At 35.2% G+C, this 12,610-nt stretch overlaps 1 protein-coding gene across 4 annotated transcripts in view; it reads left to right on the top strand.

Moving 5' to 3' along the window:
• The window catches only part of ODF2L (outer dense fiber of sperm tails 2 like), a 127,406-nt gene that overhangs the window by 89,887 nt on the left and 24,909 nt on the right, over positions 1-12,610 (top strand). For 3 of the 4 annotated variants that reach the window (XM_053592814.1, XM_053592812.1, XM_053592810.1), the window contains 4 exons: positions 1,074-1,159; positions 1,242-1,404; positions 4,235-4,360; positions 6,483-6,624. In XM_053592814.1, the coding sequence (XP_053448789.1) occupies positions 1,074-1,159; positions 1,242-1,404; positions 4,235-4,360; positions 6,483-6,611 (504 nt within the window). In that variant the 3' untranslated portion in view covers positions 6,612-6,624. Of the gene's footprint in view, positions 1-1,073; positions 1,160-1,241; positions 1,405-4,234; positions 4,361-6,482; positions 6,625-9,062; positions 9,351-12,610 lie in introns of those variants that run through there. The other variant, XR_008380285.1, reaches the window with a different exon arrangement.

Genomic DNA, 12,610 nt, shown 5'->3' with positions numbered 1-12,610 from the left:
CTAACTAACACAAACACTATAACCTAATCGTTTGTACCCTTATAACAATCTGAAATATACATAAAAAAGAATAACTAATTAGTAAGTCCTTGAAAAAATAAAAAAAAACAGTCCAAAGGTGGTGGACTTTTTCTTTAACTGCAAGACAGTTTTAGGAAGGATTCTGTGTCTTCCAAATAGAATCTGTATTTTAATTTTGAAATACATCCTATTTTTAAAAACATGCTGCCAACATTTTTGTAAATTTAAATTCCTGACATTTTCTAGGATAATGTCAAATTATGTGGATTAACCTAAATTACTAATTGAAATGATGAGAAAAGATCTTTCTGTTATCAAAGCTTCTTAAGCTATTTAAATGAGCTTTGCAGCAATGAGAAGAATATTCTGATTTGGCTGGGGCAAATGTGTTTTTGGTTGATTGGTCTGTTTTACTAGTATATTGCTTCTCACAAAAATATGGTTTTTTTTTTATTAAATCATAGCTGTGTACAATAATGCAATCATGAGGTACAATGTGCTGATTTTATATACAGTTTGAAATATTTTCATTGAACTGGTTAACATAGCCTTCGTGGCATTTTCTTAGATATTGTGTTCAGACTTTTATATTCTACATTTAGTAAATTTCACCTTTACCCTTCTAAGATGCACCATAGGTGTGTTTAACTTACAACTTAACTGAATCTCAATTATCAATCAATATTTTTAGGTGAAATAAAAAATTTGAAGAGAAACCCTAAGAATTCCATGGTTAATACCATTTAAAATTTTTATATTTTGACTTAGCAAAATAAATATCCTTCTTTCATAGGATATCATTCAAATATTTCAGTATCATCCATTGTCCAGAAAAACTTTCAGTTGATGATTTTCTGGCATAGGCAATGTAGTTTTGCTAAAACTAATCAGGACGTTAAGAATTTGTATTTTGACAGTGAAATATATTTCTTGGTATCTTTCTATATGAGAGTAATAACATTTATACATTCTCGTTTCTTACGATTACAATACATTATGTAGATTTCTTTGTAAAGTGATTATAAGAAATAAGAAAACTATTTTTTTCTTAGATTGATAAAGATCACAATCTTCTGATGAAACTTTCTCTGGAAAAGGAAAATTATCTTATTCAGTTGAAGTGTGAAAATCTTAAACAGTAAGTTTTAAATTGACTCAAATCTGATGCTACATTTTCTTCTATACACTATAATTTTTAAATATATGTTTTCTGTAAAAAGAAAATTAGAACAGATGGATGCAGAAAATAAAGAGCTTGAAAAGAAGCTGGTAAACCAAGAAGAATGTCTCAAGCACAGCAATCTTAAGTTTAAAGAGAAATCTGAAGAACATACAGCATTGTCCAGGCAACTAGAAGCTGCTTTAGAAGAAGGAAGACAAAAGGTAGGGATGGCCTTTATTTAGACATTTTTAATTAGTTTACCAAAGAGTTGTCTTTTTAAACAGACAGTATCTCATCTTGCCAAACCTATAGTTATTGTTTTTATCCCAATGACAGGGTGGAGAGAGCAATTACATTTTTGTTCTTTACCTATTTTCCCTTTCAAGCAAAACATATATATCCTCTAAGCCAGAGTTACTTCACTAGGTAAGTGGTGATGTGGTAGGGTAAAGGGAAGAGATGGAGAACACTTTGAAGGCATAACCCTCTTCTTCCCCCACTTTTTAAAAAATGCAAATAATTGAAAATTTTGGTTTTAATCAGGATCTGGTGAACTATAAAATTCGAGTTTTATTTATTTATTTATTTAGAGTCTCACTCTGTTGCTCCAGGCTACAGTGCCTTGGCATTAGCCTACCTTACAGCAATCTCAGCCTGGGTTCATGTGATTCTCCTGCCTCAGCCTCCGCAGCAGCTGGAACTATAGGCCTTGCCACAACACCAAGCTAATTTTTCTGTTTTTTGATGGCAAGGGAATCTTACTCTTGCTCAGGCTGGTCTCAAACTTCTGAGCTCAAGCACTCCTCTTGCCTTGGCTTCCCAGAGTGGTAGGATTACAGGCCTGACCCAACACACCTGACTGTCAAGTTTCTTTTGACAAATATGGTTACATAAATATGTATATATAAGATTAAATTCCAGTTAAATCCATTAGGTTAGCATTCAGTGAATCCCTCACTATTTGAGGCATTCTGCTAGTGCCTAAGATGCACAGATAAAAAGGCGTGGCTTTGGCTATCAGGATACTTGGTCTAATAGGGAGGAACAAGTGAACAACAAATGTCTTCCTGCATGTACGGCCTATCATAGAAGGTAGGCTCAAGGTGGAGGTGAGGGGCAGTGATTTAGAACATCCCAAGAGGTAAATTTATCAATTTGAAAATCTAATCTTAAAGAGACGTAAGATGGGCATTGGAGTTCAACAAGAATTGAATTTAAATTCTGGCTCTGATACATTATGCCACGCCTGATCAGGGCAAGCTACTTCCCTTAATTTTAGTTTCTTTGGTTTTTTTTTTATGAAACAGGGCCTCACTCCATTGCCCTGACTAGAGTGCTGTGGGGTCACCCTAGCTCACTGCAACCTCAAACTCCTGGGCTCAAGCAATCTTTCTGTCTCACTCTCCCAAGTAGTTGGGACTACAGATGCCTACCACCATGCCTGGCTAATTTTCTATTTTTGGTAGAGACCGAGGGTCACTCTTGATCAGTCTGGTCTTGAACTTCTGAGCCCAAGAGATCCTCCTGCCTGGGCTTCCCAGAGCACTAGGATTACAGGGGTAAGTCACCATTCCTGGCTAAACTTTAGTTTCTTAATCAGTAAAATGGGGGTGATGAGTTTCCTCATATAAGGACCAAGTAGTGCTAAAAAGCAATCATTTTGACTCTTAGATGTATTTCTTCACCTAGACCTCTCTCCTCACTGAAATCCAAACTCACATATTCTACTATTTACTTGGCCTCTTCTTGTAATATAGGCATCTCAAACTTAACATTTCAAAACCAAATTTGGAATCATTTCATCTGAATTCTCTTCTACCCGTAGTCTTCCTTAAGCCCATTGATGACAGTTCCATAAAAGTCAGAAAAAATCTGATAATCTTTAAAATGTGGCTCTTATACAATGAGTGTCATATATATTTGAATTATTTTAAACTCTGGGAAACCAATTTGCATTGATTTTGAGAGACATTTAACTGAAGGAAAGCTAAATAATAAAATATACTGCCGGTAGTTGAAATATAATACAGATTTCTCAGCCCTACCAACCATAGAGAGAAAATATGCAGTGACTTTATCTTGGGTTCATCCTAAATGGACTTTGGAAATGGCACATGTTCTCAGACTCCTTCCCAAAAGGAAGAGTTCAGAGTCCCCAGAGGACTGTCTGCACTCTCCTTTCTCTCTTGCTGCAGTGGAATATGGGGCTGTTTCTGCCCACATGAGGATGCCATTATTGCCCTATACCATTGCCCACATAGAGGGATGGCGCCAAGGGCATGGATGTTTGTCCTGAGGGCCTTTCCTTCCATAGCTTCAGATCCTACGAGCATTCCTCACTCACAATTGCCCTTGGAATTTGTGCAGAAGAAATTTTTGTAAACAATTTAGAACTGAGTCCATAGACATTAAGTTAGGTTATAGTCCTTCCCACTAGCTTCTTGCTCCAGGACCAGTCCCTACATCCACTCTCATTCTTGTGGCCCCAACTCAACCTTCTTATCAGTAGGCTCCCACGTGTCTTTGAGTCCTTGGATAAACATAGCTAAAGCTAGACTTCCTGCTAAAAACAAGCAATCAGAAATATGAAAAGTCATAAGCAGACCGCTTGGAAAGTGAATGAATGAAAAACCAGTTTCTGTGTGTGTATGTGTGAAGTGTGTACATCACCCCCTAATTCTACCCATCCAAATGTGTAATCGGCATTTCCTGAGAACTTTCTATGTTCTACCACTGCTGTAGATACCACGGTGAACATAAATACTATGAAAAATGGCAATTGGTCTCAGTATGTTTTAAAATTATACTGTTGGGGAAAACACCTCCCTGAGTGACAGAGCAGTGAAATGTTTATACCTCTTCTGTCAAATGTTTATACTGCAAACATAAGTACAGTGCATACTTACATATGCTTCTTAAAGATAGAACATTTTTAAACATTTTCTGATTGTCTTTTTGGAAAAAAAAGTACAATATAACCATGTCAAGGCTTTCCATCATATTTTAAAGAAACTACATTTAGCTTTTTTACTCTTTTAAAAAAAATTGCAGGTTTCTGAAGAAATAGAGAAAATGTCATCTAGAGAGAGGGCCTTACAAATTAAAATATTAGATCTGGAAACTGAGCTTAGAAAGAAAAATGAAGAGCAAAATCAACTTGTTTGCAAAATGAACAGTGTAAGTATTAGTATGGCTTAATGTACTATCATAAGACATAAATTAGCATTTAACATGCTTACTGTGTGTAGTTAAAGTACAAAGTGAGGGAAATCAAGGCTGTTGTTTCATTGATAATATTCAAAATAACTAATATTAAAAATAATATAATACATAAAAAATAAAAAATGTTGGGATATGCTGAAGAATTTATTATCCTGCCTCCTTGGTAATGTGTTGCATTTCTCCCAAATCTCATCAGGCCCTTTCCCTGTATATTACTTTTACATGAAAGCTGCTTAATGAAAGTTATAGATTTAATATGCTTAATATCTTCCTGGTATGACTTTTTTTATTTTTTAAAAGGTAAACCACAATTTAAACTACTATGAGTTAGATTTTTATATGTGTTGTATAATGCATGTTACATTTCGAAAAATTATAATTTGGGGTTAAATAAATATTCAGCATTGTTATATCTGCATATAAGATAGATGCTCAGCCATGAAGTAAGAATATCAAATACCCTGTATTTAATTAGTCTTCTAATGTTTTCTTCCTGAATATTCATGAAATTGTCAATTGACATAAGATACTCTGAAAATAAGTATTAGTCATGATTAAATTACCTAATAACTATTTACTTAATAGTGACATAGTAAATAATGATACCTATCCTTTCTGAATCCAAAGACTCCATGAAAACTACTTTTCATTCTAAAGTGTCTAAAAAGTTGAAAACAGAAGTTAGATGATTAGGGAGAGGTGCTCAGTTAATCTTATTCCTGTTGAAAGCTTCATGGCAATTTAATTAGAACAAAACATTTGTCACTTTTAATTTAGCATGGACTGTTCCTATATTTCTAATTTATTTTTACTCACTATCAGAGTTTGTGATATAGTAAAATATGTGTGATGATTGAAATCTCTGAAAAATAAATAAGCTAAGATGAGCTTATCATGTCCCTAGTACTTGGCTAAAGCTACTAGAGTAGGTTCAAGATCTGATGTTTTGTTAAACCTGATAAATTTTGCACTAGTAAATATCTAGAATTCTAAGTATATATTATTTAGATGTTGCTGAAAATTGAGAATACAGAAATTTTTCTGTGTTCTGTCCCTTCCAAAGGATAGTTCAGAGGGCTATTCAGTATTTGTTTTATTAACACATGCCTGCTTTAGCCCCGGTTGAGTTGTAAGTACCCAGAGAACGTGTCTCATAGTTGACTATATTTGGGGCAGACCTTTTTGTATTTTCTGCCCAGCTACTCTAATTGGGGGTAGAATGGGTACACATAAGCTCAGCAGCTTAACCCAAGGCCACCTTCCTGAAGCCTAAAATATCTTTGAAGAATTCACATTTTACATTCTACCCTACCCTTCAAATTGTTGAGTAAAACTGATGCTCCTTAGATACTCGCTCTGTTTATTCTGGGACTTTGTGTAGCCCTGTCTAGCACATTGGCTTGGACCAAGCCATGCTACCTGATGGGCACTGCTCAGTTTCAGAAGATACCAGATATCATTGAACACCTGATATGAAGGACATAAAAATCTTTCTTCTCAAAGGGCCTACATTTTAGTGAAAACTAGATGGCATTTGCAACCTGTTTGATCTAAAGTGTTTTCAGTGAACACAGGTATCTAGGAATTTATATGCAACTGAAGTTGGGGTTTTGTATTTTTTCCTCAAAGAACATCTGTAATATTAAGAGTTCTTTTTATTATTAAAGGATTCTAATAAAATGTTCACATTATCAAAACTAGAATTCTATCACTTTTTAAAAAGCAAAGATCATTCTTATGATATAAAATATGAATTTTTAGGCAGAGAAAATAGCAAAAACTAGTATGAAAATATATTATGCTAAATACAATTATGACAATTTTAAATAAAACCTATTTAAACCTATTGAATATATATTACAATAAACTATATGACAACAGAGCTCTACTATGTATGTGTTCTAACTTAAAGAAGAGTAAACACTAAGATAAGGATGACCACAATAGGTATGAGGATTCTTTCTTTTAAAAATTAAAAATAATCTATTCAGTTATTATATAGCTGTGTATTTTACATATGATTCTTATCCTTTGATTTGAATGCTAGTATTATCTATATTTCTCTTTTTTTCTTTAGAAAGTACAACATCAGGAAGTGTGTTTGAAAGAAGTACAACATAGTCTTGAGAAGTCGGAAAATCAAAATGAGAGTATTAAGAATTATTTACAGTTTCTTAAAACTTCTTATGTAACGATGTTTGGATAAATTCTCAAATTTATTTTCTATAAACAGTAGACTTTATTATCAGTCTAAAATGTGATTAGGTGAAGAATAAATAAATGTTCTATTAGTTGTTATATTTTATGATTTGTCGGTGGCAATATTGGAGTTTTTATATAAGGAAATTTTATATAATTTATTATCTTATTGAAACTTTTTTTTTTTTTTTTGTAGAGACAGAGTTTTACTTTATTGCCCTCGGTAGAGTGCCGTGGCGTCACACAGCTCACAGCAACCTCCAACTCCTGGGCTTAGGCGATTCTCTTGCCTCAGCCTCCTGAGTAGCTGGGACTACAGGCGCCCGCCACAACGCCCAGCTTTTTTTTTTGTTGTTGCAGTTTTGGCCGGGGCTGGGTTTGAACCCGCCACCCTCGGCATATGGGGCCGGCGCCCTGCTCACTGAGCCACAGGCGCCGCCCAATTTATTATCTTATTGAAACTTTAAACAAGATAACTATTATCTTTTTCACTAGATAATTCTTATTTAGCTCTAGTTTAATTTCTTTTTAAATTATATTGGGTTTTAGAATATTTTTCTTGTTATACAGAAGTCCAGATTGATTCTTTGTGATGTCTGTAGCCAACATTCAAATGAATTTATAATAAATATAGGTCAATTATGAGCCAAATACATGATTTTAAGTAATGTATATAATTGTTTTATATTACAGTTCTATATAAATATAATAAAGGAAAATATTCTGAATTTTAATTCTTAATAGTTACGTTATAATAACATATCTTTCTAAAAATACCTGAGGTCTCTATATATTTAATACTACTTCAAATATATGCTGAGTTGTCATAATAATTTCTATTGGGTTTTAAATGTAAAATTCTAAGTCATAGCTATTAAATGCCAACTGACAGTGACAGAAGAAAACATGTTGTCATGCATTGTTTCTTTATAAAGAATAAACATTCAGGCTGCACTTTGAATTTGTGTTCTCTTTTATTTTATGTTAGTGATCATCTGATAATATTGTAGATCTTCTAAAGCCCCTGTGTTAACTAAAAGATAAAAATGGAACAACTTGTCCCACTCTTTCCAAGACCAACTCACATGGGATGATCAAAATGAGCATTTTTAATACAAAAAGGCTTTAGGGTAAGGTCTTTATTATTGGGATGAAGTTGTTCAAGTTGACAAAGAACTTGCTGCCTGTAATCTCCCATTATTGTGTGCCAAGGCAGGGTATCCTAAAAGGGGATGGATATTTTACCAAGGATCAGGTACCATGACTCCTCTTGGACAATGACTTGAAAGCTGTTTATTCAAATTAATACACAAGTTTTTTTTTTGAGACTGAGTCTCACTATGTTGCCCTCAGTAGAGTCCCATGGTGTCACAGCTCACAGCAACCTCTAACTCTTGGGCTCAAGTGATTCTCTTGCCTCAGCCTCCCGAGTAGCCGGGACTACAAGCACCCACCACAACCCCTGGCTATTTTTTGTTGCAGTTGTCATTGTTGTTTAGCTGGCCTGGGTTGGCTTAGAACCCACCAGCCTTAGTGTATGTGGCTGGCATCATGACCACTATGCTATGGGCCCCGAGCCTCAAATTAATACTCAAGTCTTAAAAGATTGCTCACAGAGGCAGGTTGTGTACTATGCAATCTGAGCCTGTGGGCAGAGCTCGCTTTCTCCTAGATGTTGTATCCTCTTTTCTGATCAGAAATGGGAACCCCACTCCCCACGAGTCCCCTCATGTGTATCATCCACAGGGTCTTAACTTCCTAGTGAGACTTCAACTGTTTTATGTCATGACCATCCTCTATAGTTTTATAATATTTTAATAGCAAAATATGGAATGTCAGAAATTGACCAGTTTTTATCTAGCAATTGCTAACAAAATTAGTGCTGGCTTTTTATCTTGTATACCTTTTTTTTTTTTTTTGCAGTTTTTGGCCAGGGCTGGGTTTGAACCCGCCACCTTTGGTATATGGGGCCGGCGCCCTACTCACTGAGCCACAGGTGCCGCCCTAGTGCTGGCTTTTTAAAAAATCATAGTTATTTGAGGTACTAAAAACTGTACTTGACCTTTGCAGCCCTTGATTTTTCTCCTTTGCTTCTTAGTTGGTCTCCTGGCTCTGACCTCCACACAACTTGGCCTTTCCTCCAGGGTTATCTGTCACTGGGTTTCTTGTGAGGTATTAATCGTACTGATTTTTCTGATCAATGTGACTATTGTGATTTTCAGGGTTAGTCATTCTCTTTTTTCTGTTGAACATTGAATTTTTAACTGAGAAGTCATGCTTCTTTAATGCCTGAAGCTCTTTCTCTTAAGTTCTCTATTTTCCTTATATTTTCATTAAAATTCTCTTCTGTCTCTTCCATTGGTTCTACTTAGGTAGACATCTCTTATTTCTGTTCTGCTGGCCATCTTTCTTTCCATGTCCCCATGAGTGAGTTTTAATTTTCCTTGCCTACTCACAGCTGTGGTTTCCTCAGCATCTGCCAGCAGCCTGTTGTCTACATCTCCTGGGTGGTAGCAAACCAAGTGGTGAAAGATGTGATGGTCTCACTTCTCATGGGCCTAGGAGACGTTTACCATCTGATGAGTTTCTTTGAGGAACTGTTTTTGCTCCCACATTTTTTCAGTTGGAAGCAGCAGCTCTTTGCCAACTACAAAGATTGGAAGCCCTTCACTAGAGAACCCTCGTCAAGGTTTTCTGAGGCCAGCAGATCCTTTGCAGCAAACAGCAAGTAAAGTTCTCTTTGGAGGTGAGCCACCGGAGGGTCTGTGGTTGGGAAAATGAGCAGCAATTTAAAGGGTGAATTTGATCTATCTATGCTGGCTTGCAATTTATTCATGACTTTTAGTCAAGAAAAAAACCATAAAATTATGTGTTTGGTATTTTTGGTTATTAAAAAGTTTTTGTATTTAAGTTCACATACTTCGTTATATACATGGAGAAAGGTATGGAACCTACCTGCCCTGGTAGGGGTGGAGAAAATAGCAATAACTTTTCTTGTGTGTGCTTTTATTTTGCTTCACCTATTCTAATGAGATTTTATTACTTTTGATTTTTTTTTCTAATCAAATAAATACAAAATTCTAAAGGAGGAAAGGCATGATAGATGTTAGGTAGTGGGAGAGTGGGATTAGTGAGAGATTATAGTTCAAGAATGAAATACTTGAAAATGAAATTTGGTTTCAGAGATAGAGTAGTTGTACACAAGAAAAGGTGAAGAGCAGCCTTCTAGAGGTGGGGATGGAGGTCCCTGGGGTCCAAGATGTTTAGTAACTGAGGAGTTTTGGATGGTGAAGTGCTCTGGGATGTGCCAGGAATTTGGGCAAAGCTGAAGTCCAAGCTTCCTGGTTAAATGTGAGCAGAGGAGTAGATGACAGTGATAAAGAATGAACTCTGTTGAGATTTTGGATTGCACTGAGAATAAAATTCAAAGCCCTCAAGACCTGTGTAATCTAAGCCTGCCCAACCCCTTACCTTCTCCCACATGACTCGCCACCCACCACATCAAGTTGCACTTGGCTTCCTTCAAAGCCAAGCTCATTCTTTCTTTTTGTTTCTCATCTTGGAATGCTGTTTCCCCTATTCTTGCCCAAATTCCACTCATTGTCCTATATACAAATTCTGACAGTAAGGTTTGCGAACTTATTGCTGAGTATCACTATGATCACCTTCAAAGTAATTCCCCTTGGGAAGCTATGTGTCTAGTCTGCCCTACAAAGCCATTTTGGAACTTTCTTTCTAGAATGGCCATCAAAGCTGTCGTCATACTACCCTTGATGCCCTATATCATCAAAATGTCTTCCTTTTGATATTTCTTTTATCTTTAGGTAAGGTAAAAGTCACTGGAGCCCAGATCAGGTGAGTAGGGAGGGTATTTCCAACTGTCTAAAAAGTTCCTGAGAAATAGCGCCATGTGAGCTGGTGCACTGTTGCCACACACCTTTCTCAATGCAAGATTTTCAGTTAAGATTTTCTTGTTTCTCTATTGATGTTTATTAATCTTCTATGCTTCTCACAGTCAGCTGATGATTTTGACGTACAATTCCATGAATTTTTGCAGTGTTTTTGTCAGTTCTGCTTATTATTGGCCCCTGACCCCTCCTCATTAGTGACACTTTCTTCTCTCCCCTCAGAAATATGTTTAATCCATTTGTACACTGCCATTTTCTTCATGGCATTATCCCCATAAACATGATAGTCCAAGATAGCCAAACAAATCTCCAACTGTTTGGAAATTAGGAGGATAAATTTGAAAAAACCCAACTAACTAAAAATTTAAAATAAACTTAAAAATATATTTCATGGTACAAATTATAAATCAGAACAAATCTAAAAATATTTTGAACTGAATGGTAATGAAGGTATGACATATTAATTAAGACTTGTGAGATACATCTAATCCAGGGGTGTCCAACCTTTTTTTTTTTTTTTCCTGACACTCTTTGGAAGAATAAGAGTTCACTTGACCCATACATGAAATACACAAGCACTACCAAAAGCTGATTAGCTAAAAAAAGTCTATGCATACTTTCCATGATATCTAACACAACAGATAAGCAAAAAATGTCTTCACGAAATTAGCATGCTCCCTACCAGCTGTAGGTTGTATGCCCAATTTAATGAGTGCTTACAGGGAAATTTATGTGAATATATGAAAAGGAAAAAGACTCTAGATCAATATCCTATAATGAATAACAGACTTAATACACAAAACTAAGAATTCTAGAAGAAAATGTTTTTGGAATGCTTTCAATTTTTCCCCATTAAATATGATGTTGGCCATAGGTTTGTTGAATATGGTCTTTGTAATTTTGAGGTAACTTCCACCCATGCCTGTTTTGTTAAGTATTCTTACCATAAAAGAGTACTGAATTTTGTCAAATTAGTTTGCCATGTCTATTAAAGGATCATATGGTTTTTGTTTTTGCATCTGCTTATGTGGTAGATTACATTTAGAGATTTGCGTATGTCAAACCATCCTTGTATCTCTGGGATGAAGCCCACTTGATCATGAAATGTGTTAATAAAATGTGGTGTGTGTATATCATGGAGTACTACTCAGACCTTATTGTAACAACCTGAATGGAACTAGAGACCATTTTTCTAAGCGAAATGTCTCAAGAAGGGGAAAATAAACATCATATGTACTCCATGCTAAATTGGAACTAGGAACTAATAAATCAACACTCACGTGCATGTATGGAAGTAAAACTCAACAGGAATCAAGTAGGTGGGAGGGGTTGCAGGGGTTGGGTTAACCCACACCTACCTTGTTCAATGCACATGTTCTAGGTGAAGGGCACACTCAGAATTTTGAGTCAAAATGTACAAAAGCAAATTAGGAAACCAAAATGCAGGTACCCCAGTAATCTACAAAAAAAAAAAAAAAGGCTAAATAGAAAGAATAAATAAAATATTATCATTTGCAATGAGATAATTACATACATAGAAAATCTAAAAGAATTTGTAAACTGTTGGAAATGAATTTATCAATATGTCTGAATAGGTCAGTATGCCAAAAATTCACTCTATTTCGGTATCACAGAAATAATCAAAGAAAATAAATTTGAGAAAGTAATACTACTGATATTAGTATTAAAACAGTTGACCAACCAAACATTTAAATCTAAATGGAAGGACATATGATATTCATGAATTATAAAGATGTTAGCATACCCATATTGATTTATAGATCTATGAGAATAAAATATCCAACAGTTTTTTTTTTTTTAGGTGGACACAAAACCAGGATTCTAAAATTTACATTGAAATATAAAGGACCAAGAATGGCTAGGCAATCTTGAAGAACAAGGTTAAGCACTTACACAGTAAGACATCAAGTCTTACTAAAAAGCTAATTTTTAATTTAGAATCGTTCTGATGCAAAGATAGACAAATAGAACAATGAAACAATAAATACTTCAAAGGAAAACCCTTTCGTTTGCTTTATGACACCTAATTTACCTAAGTCTTGACAAAGATGACAATGTAGTAGTTGACAATGAATTG

The sequence above is a fragment of the Nycticebus coucang genome, chromosome 5 (assembly GCF_027406575.1).
Source record: "Nycticebus coucang isolate mNycCou1 chromosome 5, mNycCou1.pri, whole genome shotgun sequence".
NCBI classification, from domain to species: domain Eukaryota; kingdom Metazoa; phylum Chordata; class Mammalia; order Primates; family Lorisidae; genus Nycticebus; species Nycticebus coucang.
This window is presented reverse-complemented; position numbering and strand designations above follow the sequence as displayed.